General features: G+C 40.4%; 1 protein-coding gene across 7 annotated transcripts in view; it reads left to right on the top strand.

The window, feature by feature from the left end:
* Positions 1-23,149, top strand: part of inpp4b (inositol polyphosphate-4-phosphatase type II B) — a 318,245-nt gene that overhangs the window by 171,864 nt on the left and 123,232 nt on the right. For 5 of the 7 annotated variants that reach the window (XM_034231259.1, XM_034231261.1, XM_034231260.1 and 2 more), the window contains one exon: positions 1,496-1,612. In XM_034231259.1, coding sequence (XP_034087150.1) covers positions 1,496-1,612 — 117 coding nt within the window. Of the gene's footprint in view, positions 1-1,495; positions 1,613-17,775; positions 17,831-18,374; positions 18,676-23,149 lie in introns of those variants that run through there. The other 2 variants (XM_034231267.1, XM_034231265.1) reach the window with 2 other exon arrangements.

Here is a 23,149-nt window from a genome sequence, read left to right as displayed (position 1 = left end):
TTTAAATTATAACATATCTTTTGAAAACACTGGTTGATACAGTTCCATCATAATAATGTTCCCCCAAAATGGACAGTTTAAATCATATTGCTGGAGATTTTCCTTTATACCTTATGAGTGTGTGGTCTCCTTTCACAATTCACACTTTACTTATACTTAAGCTCAACGTCGCCTAGTTTTCATTGTCAATCCATCTTTAGGATTTCTTCTGTAAGTCCAGTTTTGATGTGACAAAGCTTTGGACAATGAACAAAAACACACTGCTGCTGCAGATTGATGCTGTGCTGTGAATCATGTTCCTGAACGTTCTACAAGTACTAACCCCTACATGCAGACTTTAACCTGTTAAGCCCTGAGCCTGTTTTTCAGGTCTCAGGCTTGAAAATGACATTCCCAGAACAAATGACTATATCTTTACTTCTAAAAGGGGTAAATTAATAATATTTGTTCTCAAAGCAATGATACACCTGTGAGTTGGATGTAGAAGAGTCAGAATCAATATAGATGTTTTTATTTTTAAAGTAAATTCAGATTGAACATAGTAAAAAAATGTAAATTATAGTTTCCGTCCAAAAGAAATATCATTACTTATAGCGAAAACCCTTGAATGATGGGATAGTAGACGAACAGCTTTAGGAAAGGGTAACATATTGTCCCTAGACCGTCCATTTTTGAGTTTCTTTAAAAGGTTCTTACATCCGAAGTAAACTTCCTGGGGTATAAAAGACTGTCAGAAAAATCCGTAAAAAAAGAAAGATTGAAACTAGGGAGGCAGAGAAACCCGCCTTATTTCATTGTTCTCTCTCTTGTCTGAAAACCAATTTCTCCCAACAAGTGACACAAGTGGCATAAAAGTCTTCACTCTGCAGTTGTTTTAGAGAGGTTTCAATCTGAAGTAAATGCCAGTCACAACCTTGTTGAGACATTTTTACAGTGCAATAAAAGCAAGGTCTCTGCAGGCCATGGCAAAACGAGCCCTGCTGTTCCAAATGGATGAAAGAGTTTTGAGTGAAAATTAGCTAATGCCATGCAGCCCTCTGGTGTGTTTGCTGCTGTGGACACCGCTTCCATCCCATTGCCCAGAATGCCGCTGTGCCAATTTACCTGTCAACATTTGTTGCTCCTCGCCTGCAGTCTCTGTTGAGATACTGTAGTTATGCCAGAGCTCCAGGTAGACCCACCAGGGAGAGCTCTATCTTCTCTCTTTGTACCCAGGAGAGGCAGCAGCAGGAGGGGGGGGGTGGGGGTGGGGGTGGGGGGTGAGGGAGTGTGGAGAAACGCCGAGGGGAGGAGGAGGACAGACTGAGCCCAGCTGTTGGCTTAGTTACCCACCAAAATCTCCCTCCTTCTTTCTATCCCTTCGGCTTCCTGCTTCTTTTTCCTTTTAACATTTGTGTTGCAGTACTTCTGTGCATATAATGTACACACCACCACACACACACACACACACATAAAGTGTCTCACCCTTTCTCTGTGTTGTCCCTCTCTCTGACAGGCGAACAAAGACCCCCTGTTTCTGACAGGAGTGACCTTCCCGTCAGAGTATCCTGCCAGCCCGGAGACACTAGTCAAGCTAACTGTGTATGATGCAAAGGATAAGAGCCAGGAATCAGTGAGTAAACAATTGTGTGTTGCATATTGAAAATCGACTGTGTGTGAGAGAGTACGACGGAGTATTAAGGCCACACTTAGAAGAAAAAAAACAGATTTCTAGAATAAAGTCGTAACATTACGAGAATAAAGTTATAGTTACGAAAATAAAGTCGTAATTATGAGAATAAAGTCATAATGTTACGAGAATAAAGTAATAATTACGAGATTAAAGTCGTAGTTTCATAAGTGACTTGAGAAGCGGACTTGGAGGAGATTCTCTCCTTTCTGCAGGAGGAAATGGCTGGTTCTGGCCGACTACCTTACATGACATTGCATTTAGCTGACGCTTTTATCCAAAGCGACTTACAATAAGTGCGTTCGACCAGGAAGACACAACCTTGAAGAAAACAGAATCATATAAGTACATCAGGTTTCATAGAGCCAAACATTTCAAGTGCTACTCAACTGGCTTTAGATAAGCCAGTCCTTTGTTAGTATATAAGTGCTTTGTTAGCAATTCTTTGTTAGTAATTCTATCGCTCGAAGTGGAGTCGAAAGAGATGAGTTTTCAGTCTGCGCCGGAAGATGTGTAAGCTATCTGCTGTCCTGATGTCAATGATTCCACTAAAAGGCTATCGTTCGACTCCTTCTGGATCCAAAGCCTTGATTACAAGTCTCATCGTTTCTTGTGAAACAACAAATCCCCTTTGAACAGCTCGTAGATGTAACCAACGATAGCCTTGTAGTCGGCCAGAACCAGCCATTTCCTCCTGCAGAAAGGAGACAATCTCCTCCAAGTCCGTTTGGTTCTTTCTTCGAAATAATAGACATAGTTTCTTGCACAACCTTTTCAAAGTTCTAATACTTCTGATAATCTGATGCTGATGTGCCAAAAGATTAAGTATTTCGTTATTTGAGAAACCTAAACTAAAGTACTGCTTCACAAGATGCTCCACATTCCTCATTTTATTGCAGGACGCTCCTGTTGTCTCCTTCTCAAGTCACTTATGAAACTACGACTTTAATCTCGTAATTATGACTTTATTCTCGTATTATTGCGACTTTATTCTCGAAATCTCTCTGTTGTTTTTTTTCTAAGTGTGTCCCTAATACTCCGTCGTAAGAGAGAGATGATAATGAGAATGTTTTTAGAGCCCGCCATGAAGTAGTCATCCTTCATGCGTTGGATGGAGCTTTAAACTTTACAGAGGATGAACATGAAAAGCTGCGAGAAATCCTCAGCAGAATCTCATTATGTTTATAAATATCCTACAGATTTCAGAGATGCTGATTTATAACAGGCACTGAATTATAGTACTCTCTCGGATATCAATAATTGAAGGCAGTCTGAGTCCAAACCCTTGAGTCTTGGAGCATTCAAGCCGGGCAGCCCATCCTTTAGTGTTGATCCCATGGGAAAATCCGGCGGCACATCAGTGGGAATGCCAGACATGATCTTCTGAATGGGTGGGCCCTGTGATTCAGACATTTTTAAACAGACGTTATAACAGGCTCTCCAGTGTGGGTGTACGCATGATCCTAATCAAACGGCCCACAACCCTGGGCGCCAAGATCTTAATTTGGCATCACTTACTATGAAACATTCATGAGTGTTACGGTGAGTAAGGACTCCTTCATTGCAGCTGTTAGTATTTGAAAATGGATCACATTAAGGCCTCTGTTTTAACGCCGGTACAGAGTAAGCTGTGGTGTCTTGAACCAAGGTGGGTGGGTTGTGCAAAATGGTGTTTGCTTTGGCCTGAAACTGTTGTTTTTTTCCACCTGCAGAGACAGTTCCTTTATGCAGACCCAACAGCGAGGTGTTATGCAGAGTCAAACAGTCTGACTATCTTCATTCATCGCTTTCATCTTCAGATATCTCACCAAGCTTGACTTAAATTGGAAGACAAGCTTGTATGTTTTTCTAAGTCAAAGACTGGTTTACCGCTCTGCACATATTCTGTCTTCATACATTTCAACCATCATGAATACAGAAAGCTTTATCTCTTCAAGATCCTGAGCTCCATCAAACATCTTGTTTTGTTCAAGCACCTCCAAAAACTATTTCCTCTGGACAATTCAAATGACATTTGTGTCAATCTTATAGTCGATAAGATAGTCGATCTTAGATTATTATGAGGAGCTGTAAATTCATACATCAGAATAAGTTTAACTGACAAATGTGTTCTTCTCAGTAGAGACTTTTCTTCTCAGTAGAGTTTAACCTCGGCTACCATTTATTTATCCGAGCACAGACTGTGAATTGGTAGCCTCAATTTACTAATAGGTTTGTATTTATTTTGCGCACAATATAAGTATATTTACAGAAAGCCATCTCAACAGACCAGACTTTATCCTTGAAGGATGAAGTCAATGTCACCGGCTCCAAGTAGTGATACATTCATTTGATAATAAGCTTGCAAGGCCACATTAGTTTCAACTTGGTAGCTGCCAACTGACAATAACTCAACAACAACTAAGCAAAAGTGAAGCTCAATTAAAGACTCCCTTTCCATGGCCTTCTGCAACCAAGGTGTCCTACGCAGGTGGCGTCTGGAATGAATGACTTGGCCTTGTGCATTTCATTATTTAATTTGTGCCCGGAGATCGGTCAAAATATAGACATACTTTTATTAAATCAAGGCCAAGAAATGTAAAATGTGTTTGTACAAATTTAATAGTGGCCTGAAAATATGTTTTGTTCCCTCTATGGCTTCTGCAGGCATCCTGTCTCTTGGTATTAACAAAAAAAAGATGGGAGTAGATGGAGGCTAATACAAACTCCACCTGCTGATAATTTATCTGTCCAACTAGTTATGCATTCAGCCTGCTGCAGCTTCTTTCCAGATTGTGCAGCACTGTGCCAGGGTACCATCATTTGCCAAATGTTACAAAATGGTTGTGAGCTTGTTCACTGAGTTTGCTGCTGCTTTATCACCCAGTGTAATTTTAACAGATGATCAGTTTACTTTTATTTGAATTTCAAATACTGTATAGCACACCATGTTTTCGCATGTCTGTGGAATGGCATTATCTTTAGTGCCTCGCTGTATAGACATTCACCTGTTGCCTCTTCAGCCTTGAAACACAATCCCAGATGGAATTTGCTTGAAATGGAAACACAATGGTTTATTCTGAGGTGTGTATTGAATATTCATGTCGAACAACACCCATGTGAGCTCCACACTGTATCAACTCTCAATCCAATCCCCACCTCCTCCTCCTGTGCGTTGCCACCAGAGGTTTGACTGAACAGAATGTGGCTGGGCAAGCTAATGTCTACATATACAAATATTTTACTGGTGCCTGGTAAAATATTCAAGTATAGCTATATTAAAACAGGCAGTTTTCGTATTTAGGAGCTTCTGTTAACACTATAATAATACGGACTAAATGCAATATTTGGTAAATGCTAAATATGTGAAAATATCTGAATAATAAGTTATTTGGTGCTGCACGGTCCCAGCTCACCAACGGTATTCTACAGATTTAATGAAAAATGCTTGTTTAGTAAAGATCCTCTCAAAATCACTATAATCATTTTAATATATATTTTTGATAATGTCAATGTTTCAATAATGAGTCGTCAACATGTCGCAGTTTGCAATATGGTTCAATATAATCTAAATGAGTTGTTTTTTGCATATTGTGGAGCCCTATCTACTGTAACGTATAGACACTGGATTAAATACTTTTTTAACTGCTTTTGAATTTGGAAATGTTTAATGTCTCTCCATTTTTCATCCTGTCCTTCACTCTGTCTCTCTGTGAGTGATATATCTCAGTGGCTCCTGACAGTCTGTCATAAATATCTTATATAAAACACAGCATTTCACTCAAGCTTGACTTTTAATCTTAAGACTGAATAAACAGCCTTACCGTACAGTCACTGGTGAGCCTTTTTAACTCTCTTCTACACAACTTTCTGTTAGATGCATCCAACTTTCTGTGACAATTTTAAAAAGAAAAATGCCGGATCAGGAGATTCTGTTGTGTTTTTTTACTATAAAATCTTCACTGTCTATTTCTCTCATTACACCTCATGTAGTGGCCTTTCAATACCTTTTTTCTTTGCACTAGTGCTCTCATACTGTGGCTTTCAGATTTTCGGCTCTGCTCGGCTGGACACTGTGTGCCTGTCTGGGTCTCATTAGAGACTCTTTAAGTGACACTAGCATGACCCTGAACATGAGCTGGCACAATGCGTCCGCCTCCAAATGCTTAAGTGGCAGAATCACTCAGCCAAGGCTCAGTCATTTAATTTAGCTTCTGAGACAGAGAAAGCAAGCATGGGGGGAGTTTGCTATGTGAGTGTGTGTGTGTGTTTTACAAATCAGCTGTCAAAAGTTTTACATATCACTTTCAGCTCTAATAGCAGATGTTGTGCCACGAGCTGATTCACTGCAATGAAAAGCACAGAGCACATATGGCATGGCAACCACTGAATATATGTTAAAATACATTTTGCAAATGTTTCCATTTTGTGTTATATGCCATGTCTGTTCACAAGAAGTGAAATAAGAAGAAGAAGAAGGGGCTGATGGAGGGAAGTTTATAGATGACGGCTTTAACATTCGTCGAGGACCAGAACATTTCATAGTAGGATGATTTGCTTCTGCCTTGGGCTTCCCATTTAGATATATTCTAAGATGACACTGGCTGCATGGTCATGAATATTTGAGAGTACGCACAGGGCAGAGAGGACGATAAGTGAGAAAGTGGAGGTGAGAGAAGGAGTCAGACTGGGTAAGATATATCTCAGGTGTAAGTGATCCCCCCCCCCCCCCCAAGCTCCGGCTGTCAAAGGCTAGCCTTACTTTGTCACTGACGTCTTACCTGCAACTGCACGTTTAGTCGCTCCAAGCGGCAATAAATATCCTTTCGGCTTTCATTTTGATCACTGAATCAAGACATTTATTCTCTGACTTTAAAAAAGGTATTCCGAACAGAAATCATGCAATTGTATCATGAGCTCAGCCAAATCTTTGAGCATAATGACTTAGACAAAGGTGATTCCATCCATAATCTGCTGCATCTTCAAAAATGTGTATTAAATGAGAAAAAAACATCTTTGCCCTTCAAAGTAGAAATCACGCAATTACGAATATATGAAATACAGGCTGGAGGAAATTACGTTTTTAAATAATCAACAGCTTTTACCTGCATTGAGATTAAAGTAGGAATTGTGGTCTAAGAAGCCTTTAATTACAAGCCTTGGATTCAATCTTGGTAGCCATTATCATTATCTTTTAAAGTTCATAATCAATGAGAGCAGGGCTCATCTAAGGTAACATAGATAATAGGTTTTGAGTTAAAAGCACATGAAAGAGGCAAATAAGATGATATGTGTGTTTGGTGCATCGGGTTAGCGCTCACTTACCTCTGTGAAGAGCAGACACCCTGCTAATGAGAGTCAGTGTGGAGCTCTTACTGAGTGTTCTGTGTATAAAAGGATAGGACAGCTGCCTGTGAAAGAGCTCTTCTCTCTAATCACAGCCTCATTTATCCTGCCTCTGCAAACTGCAATCTGGAATTAATGTGGAATGCGGTTTTCAGTTTGCATTCCCATTACGGGTCGCAATGAGGAATTTGGATTGGTTTCTGTGAGGCGCGCTGAAGTGCGACAAACAAAAGACCTCATCTGCGTTAAACTGGAAAATGGCGCATGTCTGGTCATTTTCTATAAAGCCTCTATAAAATGTATTCAATCAAATAAAACACCAGCAGAAGTTTTTTTTTACTCTGTTACTATAATGGCCATCTTCCTCTGGCTGCCACAAGCAGCATGGTAAACACACACACACACATACCATGTATACATCACTTCAGGGGACATTACATTGACTTACATGCATTTCCTGGAGACTTATCCTAACCTTAACCATAACCAACACATGCCTAACCCTTAACCTTACCCTAAACCTAACCAAGTCTTCACCCTAAAATTAATGATCCCCCTCATGGGGACCTCCATGTTGTCCCCATAAGGGAAGCCAGTCCCCACACGTGACTATGTAAACAGATTTAGGTCCCCACAAGTATAGTAATGACACACACACACACATACATACACACACACACACACCATCTGCACTAATCGGTATAGCTAGATGTCTTTGCTTCAGAGGGCAATGGAATAAAAGAACAGATCAAAATGTAATCGTACACTGCCGGCCTACTTCTCACATACAGTAGGCTACACACACCTACAACACACACACACACACACACACACACACACACACACACACACACACACACACACACACACACAGAGAGAAAATTGTATAGATGTTGTATGAAAAAAACAAAACATGAGTAGAACATTGATTTAGTTTTTTCTCTTTTCACACCAGTTCAAATATGATTTGAAAAATGTCCCTGCCATGAAGAAAATGAAAGTTTTCATTCTGTGAGCTGTTTGTCAAAAGAAAATCTGACCATTAGCAGTTAATTTGACAGTTATATAAATGTGCCTTTGCTTGCATGTTCCATGCCATGATGTTTGCTTAAATGATGTCTTAGCTTTCCTTATTTAAAACATATAAGTCACATCTGCACTGCTGGCACAGTGAGCTATCCAATTAAATACTCATATTATTTTATGATATTTAGATGAAAAACTTAAATATCTTTCATCAGAGATTAGCACCACAAAATATATTGTCCTACTTGTTCAGGTGAATCAGACACACACAAATAATTTACCAGCTTAAACTTGTTGATAATTATGCATATTGCATTCATCGTTGCTAATACCAAACAGTAGCAGCAGCAGCTAAATAAGACACTTTCATAGAGATAGTGATATATATATATTTTTAAATTGCTTGAGTACCTAAGTGTTTATCTATTTAGATCAAATATAACCTGGCTAACGTCAATGTGTTAGACCGACATTAGCCTGGCAAAAGCCAAGCCTCCATTTTTCATCACCAATTGCGGGCTTGCATCTTTACTGTGGATGAATTTCCTTCAGAAAGATGCCTGTACAAGCATCTCCTACATTATTTTATAATTCAGATATCTGTTAACTTAGAATTGAGCATAAATATTTTAATTCTTTATTTTTATTTATTCAAAAACATAAAAATTCAATAATCAAAAACGACTCTTGAACAGATATTTATTGATGGATATTCTGTTAGCTTCCAGTCACTTCCCCCCCCATGTCATGGTGCTGTCTAACTGATTATTAACTATTTGCCTGTCAGATATTCGCCACCTCTCACCTTCCCGCGGTGAATTGTCGCTCCAATTATGAACTGCTGAAGTATGGAGAATCCCAGCCTCAGTTAATCCTGCCCTGTCAATAATCATGATGTGTAAAAGATAGTGACTTCACTTTTTTTTTGGCATAGGCACTTGCTTTTAGCTGGATGAGTGTCAGTGTGGTGGGAATTTTCTGTAAGTGCACAAGTTTACTGCCAGAAGGATGGGTGGGTGGGAGGGGGGGGGGGGTGAGAAATGGAAGCAGGACAGGAAAACAGAACAGACAGTGAGAGAGGGCTGGAGGGAACATGTGCACATGCACAGAAACACATAAACATACACACACACACAGACACACTATTACAAGAACCAATCTTAGAGATATCCAAGAAAGGGCTGGGTAGTGATTGGGTGGACAGCTGAGCGGTGATAACCTACGAGAGCAAGAGTCCTCAGATAAGGACTGTCTCTTGTCTGATGGCCACTTTGCTTCCCTCACCATCACTGAGGCAATGTCAGCCAATGTCACAAGTGCTAAAAAGTACTGCTGTTCAAGTCGACGAGGCTAAAATTAGACAAACTAGTGACCTCTCTTTTTTGATGCTCGCTGGCACTCTCACCAGACAGAAAATGTCATATAGTTTAATGGTTCTTTAGCTATGTTTTAGTGTTACAGTAGATGTACAGCTGTAATGGATGCATGCCAATGCTAATGGATGAATATGTTCTTGCCCAATTAGTGTTCTGTCAACACAGTATATTAAAATGTCACAAAGAAAATCAATACTTAAGTGTCTCTGCCTTATTAAATTAGTTATTTTTTGTTCTGCCTCTGAAAAACTATATTAAGAGCCTCCTGTTGGATAATGCCATTGTCTGTGAAATCTCAAAGCAAGGCTGTTTCTTGTGACATTGATGGTTGACATCTTAATTATTTTGAATCATTATTATTCCAGGGTGGTCACTGGAGGTAGTTATTTCTTTGCCATGCTCAAATTCACACTGTAAAACACATTCACACCTGTTACCAGCCATATACTGCCACAATAAATGGTAAGTGGTCTGCACACACGCTTTTCTACTTTCATTGTGTTTTCACACCGAATGCGTAGCCAATTTATTCTGTGGCTCAAAACCAATAAAAGTCAATGCAAACCACCCACCCTGTGATTACTGGATGAGTGGCACTACCTGCTTATCCACAGATGCCTGCTACACAGCTCTGATAGTCCATCTATTGGCCACTGAGGAGCTCCATTGGTGGGGTTAAGGTTTTTTTTTTTTTGTAATCCTTGCTCCTTAACCTTTCCTGCAGATTTAACCTGCAGGGTTCAGGGATTAAATCAGCACCCAAGACACACTGCACTCCAGGAGTCATTGAAGATAAATGACATAATCCTAGAAAAAACTGAGACAATTATGTCAAAAAGCAAGCTGTTTGATTGGCCCTACCTTCGAACACTTTTTAAAATAATTTGAGGAAAGTAAGCAGAGGTGTGACTCCTGCCAATCACAGCAAAGACGAGTGAGTGCCATGGAGGTGACAGGTTTGCCATCTGTCAATCATGATGATGGCAAGGGAGCCACACGGATGGGGACAAGTCGAAACAGTGGGAACTTGAGGGGTGGACTCTGGCTACCCACATTGCTCGTGAGTGTGTGTAAGAAACCTTTTCCCGATATACAGTGGGGCAAAAAAGTATTTAGTCAGCCACCAATTGTGCAAGTTCTCCCACTTAAAAAGATGAGAGGCCTGTAATTGTCATCCTAGGTACACTTCAACTATGAGAGACAGAATGGGGGGAAAGAATCCAGGAAATCACATTGTAGGATTTTTAATGAATTAATTGGTAAATTCCTCGGTAAAATAAGTATTTGGTCACCTACAAACAAACAAGATTTCTGGCTCTCACAGACCTGTAACTTCTTCTTTAAGAGCCTCCTCTGTCCTCCACTCGTTAACTGTATTAATGGCACCTGTTTGAACTCGTTATCAGTATAAAAGACACGTGTCCACAACCTAAAACAGTCACACTCCAAACTCCACTATGGCCAAGACCAAAGAGCTGTCAAAGGACACCAGAAACAAAATTGTAGACCTGCACCAGGCTGGGAAGACTGAATCTGCAATAGGTAAGCAGCTTGGTGTGAAGAAATCAACTGTGGGAGCAATTATTAGAAAATGGAAGACATACAAGACCACTGATAATCTCCCTCGATCTGGGGCTCCACGCAAGATCTCACCCCGTGGGGTCAAAATGATCACAAGAACGGTGAGCAAAACTCCCAGAACCACACGGGGGGACCTAGTCAATGACCTGCAGAGAGCTGGGACCAAAGTAACAAAGGCTACCATCAGTAACACACTACGCCGCCAGGGACTCAAATCCTGCGGTGCCAGACGTGTCCCCCTGCTTAAGCCAGTACATGTCCAGGCCCGTCTGAAGTTTGCTAGAGAGCATTTAGATGATCCAGAAGAGGATTGGGAGAATGTCATATGGTCAGATGAAACCAAAATAGAACTTTTTTGGTAAAAACTCAACTAGACTTGTTTGGAGGAGAAAGAATGCTGAGTTGCATCCAAAGAACACCTACTGTGAAACATGGGGGTGGAAACATCATGCTTTGGGGCTGTTTTTCTGCAAAGGGACCAGGACGACTGATCCGTGTAAAGGAAATAATGAATGGGGCCATGTATCGTGAGATTTTGAGTGACAACCTCCTTCCATCAGCAAGGGCATTGAAGATGAAACGTGGCTGGGTCTTTCAGCATGACAATGATCCCAAACACACCGCCCGGGCAACGAAAGAGTGGCTTCGTAAGAAGCATTTCAAGGTCCTGGAGTGTCCTAGCCAGTCTCCAGATCTCAACCCCATAGAAAATCTTTGGAGGGAGTTGAAAGTCTGTGTTGCCCAGCGACAGCCCCAACACATCACTGCTCTAGAGGAGATCTGCATGGAGGAATGGGCCAAAATACCAGCAACAGTGTGTGAAAACCTTGTGAAGACTTACAGAAAACGTTTGACCTCTGTCATTGCCAACAAAGGGTATATAACAAAGTATTGAGATTAACTTTTGTTATTGACCAAATACTTATTTTCCACCATAATTTGCAAATAAATTCTTTAAAAATTAGACAATGTGATTTTCTGGATTTTTTTTTTTCTCATTCTGTCTCATAGTTGAGGTATACCTAGGATGAAAATTACAGGCCTCTCTCATCTTTTTAAGTGGGAGAACTTGCACAAATGGTGGCTGACTAAACATTTTTGCCCCACTGTATCTACAGTATGATTTGTAGGAGCCCCTTTAATTTCACCTGGGAGAGTGCTGCCCTCTCAGTGATTACGATTTGATAAACTGTACGCGGAAGTTCCCATTTTGTCGCCTTCACATTCTACCCACTCTAGCTGGTCATTAATTATGCTCATTTATGTGCATTTAATTTCACATTCCACCAAGGCAGGCAACAAAAAGTGTGTTTGATGAATTGCACCACTTCACTGCTCCAGTTCTTCCAAACCCTGGACGTACCTCTCTTTTATCTGCTCCATACTGTGTCTTTCAGGAATATTTTTCAATACATTATCCTTGATTCAAACCCTTATTTCTAAGTTGAAACTTCAGTGCTTTGACAGCCTTGCTAATTATTCACTTAAATACAGAGTGTTTAATTTTGTTTTTAACACTGCTCCCATTACGCCAATGGCTTCAGCATTTCATGGCTCATTACAAGCAAAATTGAGAGGATAAAACATCAGGAAAGAAAGGAGAGAACAACCTTGTTTCATCATTTGTGAAGCGATCTCTTCAGAAGAAGTAAAACACCTTTAGATGAGAATTCTGCGTTAAGGGGCTAAATTAAAGCAACTAAAAAGTGCTAGTAAAAATGTGTTAGTCGAGGCCAGTTGAAAATGTCTGGATGACAGGCTGATATTAAAGTCCAACTTGTTTGTGAACACAGCCTGCAAATCAAGCTCATCATTAAAGACACCATGGCAGCTTTTGATATTATGGATTCAGAATATAAACCTTATGGCATGACTCCAAACCGGAATGGGATTTGCCTTTCATAAGACGGATACATTTCACATATTAATTAAAGTGCTTCTTCAACATGAAGTACCGCACAGTTGGCGCGAGCTCGCCCTCACAGTTTTGAATGCGCTGCTCTGTCTGCCTTTTTCTTGAAAATCCTGTTAACTTTAGCACACTGGGGAAAGTGCTGGAGCCAGTCAGATGACAATTGAGGGGGAATAAATCGTCCCACACCCCTGAAAGAAGAACGTTTAAATACTAAAAAAGCATTTTATTGACAACTGAGCACTCACTCTGCCATGTCAGGTTCGCACTACATATGTCTCTCATGGCTGAAAAGCTGCATGGACAGGCTGTTGGCGGCGAAACATGTCAGGCTGGAGCGATGTGTTGGAAAACATTCCAGGCTCTTTCCAAAGCCTCAGCTTAGAGTGCTTTCTCGCAGCAATGATATCATTTTCAATAGCTGACAATACTTCAAACTCCTGTCTACTCTATTAAGGAAATAATGAAGTTGTTTTACCACTTCATTTCCTCCACTGTGTTGACATGCACTTCAATAAAGTGACTTATTGCGCCAATGAATATTTATAATTGTTTGAAATTAAGCGCACTCGTAGTTGTGAGGTTGTAAGCAGTCATTCGTTAAAATAGTTGTTTGAATAGTGCACGCTCATTAAAAGCAACCAACTAAATCCAAGCGGAGAAGCTACAGAAATTAATTACTTATAAAAAAGTGCTGAGCTAAAGTCTGATGCTGTTGCCATGCGGACACACCCTCTCCTTTGTAGGGCAAAGCCACAAGTAAAGAAAGTACACCAGTAAACAGCCTATTTATACAGCATTACTACAAGGTGGAGACTTTGGGATAATTGACAATTAATTACGTTTATTTGTATCAGTGTTTACAGATGTGCTTTATGTGACACTAATCCAGGCCACACATGTAATGGTTAGAAAGCTTTAGATCAAAGTACCAAGCATGTGCATCAATATAAATAGTGTGTGTAACGTGTATGACCTTGTTAACACATAAAACATGTAGAAAACAAAGAGAAGAGGTTTGTGTACATCAAACACAAATGTAAAGTCAACATTTAAATGCACAGAAGACTGAATATAAAAGCATGCAGACAAAGTGGATAAGAGAAGACGGCAAAGAACAAAATTAAAGCATTTGTTTAGTCAATGTCTTGCAAAAAGTATATTGAGAATATCGATACTAATCTCTTTATCTGTCCATCACAAAGCTGGAACCAGCATTTTGACTAGCATAAAGAGTGGGAACCCATCAGCCTGACTACATCCACGGATAAGATCGCCTGAAGCTCACAAACATAATGTTAGATCTTGTTTTTTTAACAAGTGCAAAAACAAGTGTGAACAAAATGAATCTGCTGGCTGCTGGCTCCAGCTTCACCCTTCTCCTTAAATGTCAAGCGCTTTCCTTGGAGACGTAACTAAATGTATATCGATTATGACTTATAGCTTGGTATTTATTTTCAGTAAAAAAAGCTCACTTTCTCTTAAAGTCAGCAATAAATCAGAATGCAATTAATTGAAAAGACTTTCCAAGAACAAATAAATAAGGAAGAAAACAGAAACTGCTTGCGTTTGTTTTTCCTCAGGGCCATCAGCAATACTCTTTTGAGGCTAAATCTCTCTGTGCACGTTATTTGCAGTTTGTTCAAGCAGCTGACAGGAATATAAATTTAAGGAATTGTAAATTGCCTTATCAAGCTCCAGGTAAGCACTTGATACTGAAGTGCACCTTCCCAGGAATCCGCTTCTTTGTCGTAACCTTTCCCAAAGCTTTCACCAGTATAATCCTACTCCAATCTCCTCAAGGTGGGATTTGTCTGGATCAATTTCATAATGCATTATTCATTTCAGAATTTAATCAAATATCTCCCCCACCAATCAGCCCAGGCCAAACCTCCCCTAACCCTCCCTCGCCTCTCTCCCCATCATATCGGTGATTGTTAGTGTCACCTGCAATAGCAGATTATCAGCCAAATGAATTACTGGGTCACAGGTGAAGACGCTTGGCTGACTGTAATCTCTTTCTCTCTGGCAAAAGTAGCTTAGTGTAAGTTAGGTTTTTTTTAGAGAGAGAGGCGGGGAGAGGAAGAAAGAAAAAAATGCTTCAGAAAATCCCCTTTCTGCCTGGCTTCCCGTGGGTTTCTGCAGTGTAATGGTTTCCTTTGAGAGGCACTGGTGGAAAGTGCTGTGTGTGTGTGTGTGTGTGTGTGTGTGTGTGTGTGTGTGTGTGTGTGTGTGTGTGTGTGTGTGTGTGTGTGTGTGTGTGTGTGTGTGTGTGTGTGTGTGTGTGTGTGTGTGTGTGTGTGTGTGTGTGTGTGTGTGTGTGTGTGTGTGTGTGTGGGTGTGGTCTAGCATTGCTATACTTGTGGGGACCTAAATGTTTACATAGTCACGACTGGCTTCCCTTATGGGGACAAATTGGAGGTCCCCATGAGGGGAGTCATTAATTTTAGGGTGAACACTTGGTTAGGTTTAGGGTAAGGGTTAGGGTAAGGCATGTGTTGGTTATGGTTAAGGTTAGGATAAGTCTCCAGGAAATGCATGTAAGTCAATGTAATGTCCCCTGAAGTGATGTATACATGTGGTGTGTGTGTGTGTGTGTGTGTGTGTGTGTGTGTGTGTGTGTGTGTGTGTGTGTGTGTGTGTGTGTGTGTGTGTGTGTGTGTGTGTGTGTGTGTGTGTGTGTGTGTGTGTGTGTGTGTGTGTGTGTGTGTGTGTGTGTGTGTGTGTGTGTGTGTGGCTGCACACACTCACATGTAAGCCTGTGGGCAAACAGCATTGGTAATCCTGTGTGTGGGTGCCAGCACACTGTAAAGTCATGCAATTCATCCTGCAGTTTGTCAATTGAAAGACATTTAATAAAGCATGTTATGACATCTGTCTAAGCAAGGCTGTGTGCAAACAGTAAAGTGCAGCCCTGCCTGTGCAGCAGTCTGCCTCCTTACTCTGTTGATGGAGGTAATGACACATTGCTTTTCTCCTCCTCTCCTCACCCAGGAGGACTGAAAAGTAAATGAGAGTTGGGCAGAGGGGTTCTTGTTGCTGCTTTGTTGTTCTGTTCTGTTGGCGTAGATGGAATTATATGATAACCAGCCAACATTGTTTCCCCCTCTGCACACGCAAAGAGGGTGGGAAGCCTTTAAACATCTCAGAGAAATGTTTTCCCTCCCTTGGAAATACAAATGTATTTGTTTTGATCTTATCTCAATTTTTCTTTTTTTAACAATCTCATGTCCTATTCATAAGTGTACAAAAAAACCCTGAATATATTCATCTGCTATCATAGCCACCAAGGACACATTCTACTTTCACATAAACACTATATTTAGTTCAAAAGGCTCTTTTGTTGATGTTGTTCTACATCAACTGGCAAATATGTCATTTAGGCAACTAATATGGCTGTGGTGTGCTGAGGAACGAACACAGCTAGCGGCTGTTGCACCTCTCCCACTGTTTCCTTCATCTTGTTGTTTACTGAGTCAAGGTGGTGCGAGCCATCTGAAATCACATCTTCTGTACAGACACACTTGTCCCACAGGAGAGGTAGGGGCGAGAGAAGCTCCCACACAGTGTGCACTGTTCAAAATACACTTAGAGGCTCAACCTTTGCACACTCACAAGTGACATTAGGTTGTGCAGTCTCTCGTTGCCATCCATGTACAAATGGTGTCAAATATAGCTCAAAGTTACAACCTACACATAACACAAATAAACATGCACACCTTCACTCATAAACACTTTGATAAAACTTTATAGCGTTTATCTATAGTGAACATAGCTATTACCTACCAATCCATTGGAGAAATGTTGCCTGAAGGAATGTCCACCCACACAGAGCATTAACCCCCATCTGCTCCAACTGGAAATGCAGTAAAATCTACAATTTGCAGTATTTGTATCTCACTTTGAGATTTCTTATTTTATATACCGTGTATTATTTTTATTTTATTTAACCTTTATTTAACCAGATAAAAAAGCATTGAGATAAAATCTCATTTACAATGCTGACCTGGCCAAGAAGGCAGCAATGTTACACATAACACAAAATACAGAGAACATAACTAAGAAAACAAAAGACGAAAAGCAGTCACTACATTGTGCACATTAGGACAGTAAGAAAGGTACACTACTTATTACTGCAAGAGCAGCTGGTGGTAAGGACAACTTCAAGTTGTATGTATCCCAACATGGTTGTCCAGCCAGAATGCAGTGCAGTTTGGATGTGGCTGTGGTTCACAGTGAAGTCATGGAGGAGTCGACTCTCAATATAACGGGGCATCAATCCCTGTCTGCCTGCCTGTCTTGGCTGTTAACCACCTCCGGGCTGCACCATTGATCCCTGTAATTGTCTCCCACTCTTCAAAGAGAGCAGAGAGTTGGTTTGATCCGAGCTGTTTACTTTCACAGCCCCTATAGCCCTGCTCTCAGAAGAAGAGAGCTATCAACCACTTCAGGCACGAGCTAGCATATTATAGTGCTATTACTGTGCGAGTGTTTGTGTTGGGTTGTGTTTGTGTGTGTGTGTTAGGGGAAGAACGCGTGATAGAGAGAGACCCAGCATAGCCTGTAGCCTTACCGGCCTGGGGGTGAGCTAGCAGCTTATTGCTGTTACATAAGGGCAGGGAATTGCATCCTGCACATTCCCTAGCATCTATCCATGGGTATTAAAGGGAACTTGCTACCAAACTCTGTAATGTGAGCTGTTATTGAAATGTTGCCTTTAAGGCTTCTTAATAATGTTACTAGCAAGATGGCTTATGTGATATGTCTCACAGGATGTTGTGCTTAACATGTTTTGTTGGTGATTAAATGATAAAGTGCATCCCCTTTCACTCTGCATGCAACTTATTTCCGTTGCTGCACTTGTGGGCCTTCACTTGAACTGCAGACTCAGAGAAGGGGAAGCTGCTAACCACAGCCTCTGCCAGCTGATAGCAACTCGCAGTAAGTAGCTGATAAATAACACTTGCATTTGTGAAGCGTATGATCATATGGATCCATCTCATCTGCTGACAGACAGAGAAAAAAGATCTATAAAAATGCAACTCTATCAGAAAGGGCTTCAAATTTGCCATGCTGCTATTTTAATGTAGTACTCAGGTCAATATAGGGGATTTGAATCCGCTGTGCAGGCTTTGGACCTGCTACCAAGTCATGTTTACAGACTGTGAGCAAAGGAGCCTTGGTTTTTATCACCTAGTATGCAGTGGGGTTAGCTGTTAAAGTTTATAGACCAACGGAGAGTGTAGGGGAAGGCATTGCTAATGTATTTCCAGTACCAAGGCCAGCATTCAAGTTTATTTTTCTCTTACTGTTCCTGCAGCTCTTTCTTTGACATTGACATAAGAATCTGACTTCCTACGTATTATTACTCAATGACATTCTTATCATTCTTAGTGCCCTGTGCAGTACTCAAAGAAACTGTCGGAAGTAGAAAAAACCCTTTGTTCCCAGAGGAACCAAAACATGATTAAGTAAGCAACAGCAGGGATAGAGAGTGGTAGGAAAAGCTTCTTGGTTTTGGGGGCAAGCATTGACAAGCTGAAGAATGTTTGTGAGAGCAAGTATGAACACTTAGTCTGCATCACTGTTCTGTAGCTTGTTCTGTAGCTTGTCCTCAGTCATAGAGAATCCCATATGCTCAGGAAACAGAAACAGCTTTGTGAGGAAGAGGGATATTCATTTGTCCCCTGCTCTTTGACGCTACATGGCTCTATAGATATTTTTGAACGTGCAGAAGAAGGAATCCTAAAAGGAGTTTCCCCTGGCTCTCAGCTGTCAGTCTTTAAGTGAGTATTTACTTTTCAGTACAGCCTTATTTTAGTGCTTATGAAGTCTGAGTCAGCTATACAATATCATCATAGTTCCTGTAGCTTTAGCACGGAAAGTGTGTCAGCTTAAATGTTTTTCATAAGCAGAATATATCTTACAGAAGATATATGTTCAGCTCACTAAACAAATGCAACTACTAAAGTCTTGACAGAAAGCTGCATCTTTTAATTCACTTCCTTCGGTTCAAAGTGTTTGAATGACGTGTGAAGATATCGGATTGTTTTTGAAAATGAATTAAGAAATAATCTGATTAAAAAGCAACATGTATAGTCTAATTTGCTATGACAGAAATGGCACACTCGAATGACTGATGAATTAATTCAATGGAAAATATATCAGGCTAGATACACAGTGCAACATTATGACATAATCATCTTCTTATTACAGACACATGCATCTCCTAACATTCGGTCTATATGCTGTAAAATGTATTATCTCTTCGATTTACACACGGCATCTATTGCACGTCTGTCCGTCCTGGGAGAGGGATCCCTCCTCTGTTGCTCTCCCTGAGGTTTCTCCCATTTTTTCCCTTTAAACTGTGGGTTTTCTCCGGAAGTTTTTCCTTGTACGATGTGAGGGTCTAAGGACAGAGGGTCTAAGGACAGAGGGTCTAAGGACAGAGGGTCTAAGGATAGAGGGTGTCGTTTTTCTCATACTGATATTCTGAACAATCTGTGCTGTTGTATTTGCTGTAAAGTGTCTCTACTGTAGGCTATTTTTATTATATGTACAGCACTTTGGCTCGACCAAAAATCGTTTATAAATGTGCTATATAAATAAAACTTGATTTGATTTGATAATATGCTGCCATTATGATTGACTTTGTTTGTCATTGTAGCCCATTTTTCAGAACAGTGCGCTGTATTCCTCAACAGATGACTAATTATACCAAATGCGTTAAGTACTGACAAAGCTGCACCATCATAGCTCTGATTTTAACACCACTCTGATATTAAAATATTGATTTAGTTTTCCATCATAATGCACAGTAATGTATTCCTTGTTGTTTTTCACAGTCCACCATTTAGTCAAGATATGGATTTTTCTTAAACCATCCATGCGTCCTCCAAAGCGAGATAAGAATTATCACAGAATTACGTGAACACAAAAGTTAAGTCACGGAAAGCTATGCCAATTAAGAGCCCACTTTCATGATTTTACACCCAATAATCTTTCGAGAGTAGAAAGAGATTCAAGTTTAGCTTTCGTTTTTATCAAAACCAGACCCAGAAGGCATTTATCTCCCGTTTCAGTTTCATGTTTGTACAGCGAGTCATACTTTTAGTTTAACAGTAGGTGCATTTTGTGCCTTTGATACATTTCAAAAGTTATTCATGAAGGAGACAAAAATAGTACAAACGATTAATAAGGCATGCAATGGGACAACACACCAGAAGAGCACATCAAAGTGTTTTGTATCTCGGTACGAATCAGTTTCATTATTAAACTCAGATAAGGCTGCCTCTTTACTTAGAGTGCACGCACATTGCCTCAGGACCAGGGCGAGTACAATGAAACACAAAGTACACAGCATCACTTCACAGGTTAGACTGGGAACAATTAAAATGCCCTTATTTGCTGCTAATATCGAACGGACCAATACATATATACCTGCTGTGTTAGCCCACATAATTAACAACCCTTATTGAATTATGATTTGCAAAGACCTGTCTTAAAGAGACTTTTAGAAAATATGAAACACTTTCAGATGAGTGCATTTATAAGCTTTTTCCATTTATATCATTAGTCCAAAGATAAACAGTGCTGCCTGTAAAAGTGAAACATTGAATACTTCCATTAAAGCATCGGAAAACCCCATAAAATGACTCCATAACCAGACACGCATTACACCATTAATACTTAGAGTAACATGCTCGCCTACATTAAGGCTACAAACTAGGGCTGCTCGATTATGGCTAAAATCATAATCTCGATTATTTGGGTCAATAATTGATATCACGATTATTAAAACCGATTATCCATTTACTTTGAAAACATCAATTTATTGGAAAACATTTTTTAACAGTTGATTACCCTGAACTTTAAGTATGACTCAAATGAAAAACCAATAAAAAAAAATGTAATTTGAAAAAAAATAAGTAATAATAATAATACAAAATAATCGTTTTATTTCGATTTAGTTGTTTTCGTAATCGTTGCAAGCCATAATCGTAATTGCGATTAAAATACGATTAATTGAGCAGCCCTACTACAAACTGTTTATAACTCATCAGTCCAGTATATTACAGGCTTAAAGGGCCAGTGTGTAGTATTTAGGAATATTAGCAGAGATGCAATATAATATTATTAAAGAGGCCCTTTTATGCTTTTTGGTGTGTTCCCTTTCCTATAGATGAGAGTAACAAATGCGTCACTTCCGGGCAAAAATAACGGCTCCGCCCACTTTTGGGGGAAAACAACGCTGTCAGTTGAACGGCAGTCAATACAAATTCTGAAGTGTTTGCCAATCCGATCAGAAATGTAAGAAAACCGGAGACTTTTGGATCTTCAAAGAGCCCGATTCCAATGGCCAGACAGGCAAACAATTGCATTAAGCCATTATAAATCGACGATCGGGCTCGATATATGGTTAAATATAGCAGTAGGCGATCGATTTTCAAAGATGAGAGTAAGATCTACGTGACTTTACGGCCCCGCCCACTTTTGGGGGAAACAACGCTGTCATTTGAATGGCGATCGAGCCTGAAGCCACAGAGCTCTTCTGTTACTGTCCTTTCTTCTTAGAGGAAGTACAGACACACTGAACTCTTGATTTGTTTTAATGTTTGAGGTGCAATAAACGACACAGCAGCTTTTTGGCATGTTAAAACTATTATCTTCAGCCTCGCTCATGAGAGTAACAGCTGGAGAAATTACAGGCTCGCCTACTGATCGCCTACCGAGACCGATTGTCGATTTCCAATGATCGAATGTAATTTTTTGCCTGACTGGCCATCGTAATCGAGCTCTTTGAATATCCAAAAATCCACGGTTTTCAAAAAAATTTGATCGGATTGGCAAAAACTTCAGAATTTGTATTGACCGCCATTCAAATGACAGCGTTGTTTTCCCCAAAAAGTGGGCGGGGCCGTAATTTTTGCCCGGAAGTGACGTAGGAGTTACTCTCATCTATAGTGGGGTTTATAGATTGTTCGCATGTTAATGGTCGGCAAAGACTGTGCTCTGGTTTCGACAGAGGTTGAAAGAGGTGCTTCAGCTAACATGAGAGAAATAAAGACCTTTTTGAACATTAAAGCATGCAGACATGTCCCAGTAGAGGCACAACATATAATGATGAAACCTTAAAATGAGCATAAAGGGCCCCCTTTAACTTTCATCAGTGTATAAACAGCTGCTTGCTTTAAACCAAACTCTGGCTCTAGAGTGAACATTTTTCTTGTGTTTGTTACCTCAAGGCCACCGTATCTCTCCGACACACTCTTTGAAACAATGGGAATACCTGCAGCCGCCTACATTTCATTTCTCCTAGAGCATGTTATGGTACGAATTGCTTCTGAGAGAGGCAAAGGTTAAACGATCTGTATGTCTGAAAGATACTGCATGTTTTGCACTCAGTGACTTGTTAATGCAGTCTTTTTTAAAGGGAAGGATAAACGACACACTGTCCTTTTATAAGTAAATTCCACTGTCTTTACTCAAGGCCGATATGGTATATTGTATACAGGGCCGCCCCTCCCTACAGGCCAATCACGCAGGCTGCATGGGGCCCCGCCCAGAGGGCCTCAGCTGCTGTGCGCAGTTCTCCGCTCAGTTCTCCACTCAGTTCTCCGCTCAGTTCTCCGCTCAGTTCTCCGCGCACCCCCCGCGAGAGCGAGAGGTGACAAGGGGAGCACGTGTGTAACCCGACACCGTTGCAATGAATCGACATCTGACCAATCACGGCTTTGATACGGCCACTAGTGCAGGTGAATAGATGTCGGTGAAAAGACAGTTTCAGTCCGGGGCAAGCAAGAGGGGAAACAAAACATGAAGAAACTAGAGCATCACTCGAAGGTGGGTTATTGTATGAGTCAAATATACAACTTGTGAATGTTGTATAAGTCAAATTGCCAATTGCCATATTAAAACATCAGCTGCAATTCAGGACATGAAGAAGGCAGTCTCTGCATAGCATACAGGCTAATGGAGATGCAGTTATTTCCAGCATTCTTTATTTACCATTCATTCAAGTATGTTATGCCTTTTATCTGCTGATGTACAGGAGGAAGAGTGATACACTGTCTGTCTAGTTGGCTTACATAACAGTTAAAGTTTACAGCCTAAAAAACATGGAGCATTTTTCCCCTTTTATTCATTTGTATGTCAATTTGCACATTTCATGGTGACGCTCAGCCTCTCCCCTTAAGGCAAGGAAAGTTTATTTATATAGCACCTTTCAACACAAGGCAATTCAAGGTGCTTTACAAA

This window comes from Gymnodraco acuticeps, unplaced genomic scaffold, assembly GCF_902827175.1.
Source record: "Gymnodraco acuticeps unplaced genomic scaffold, fGymAcu1.1, whole genome shotgun sequence".
Lineage (NCBI taxonomy): Eukaryota > Metazoa > Chordata > Actinopteri > Perciformes > Bathydraconidae > Gymnodraco > Gymnodraco acuticeps.
This window is presented reverse-complemented; position numbering and strand designations above follow the sequence as displayed.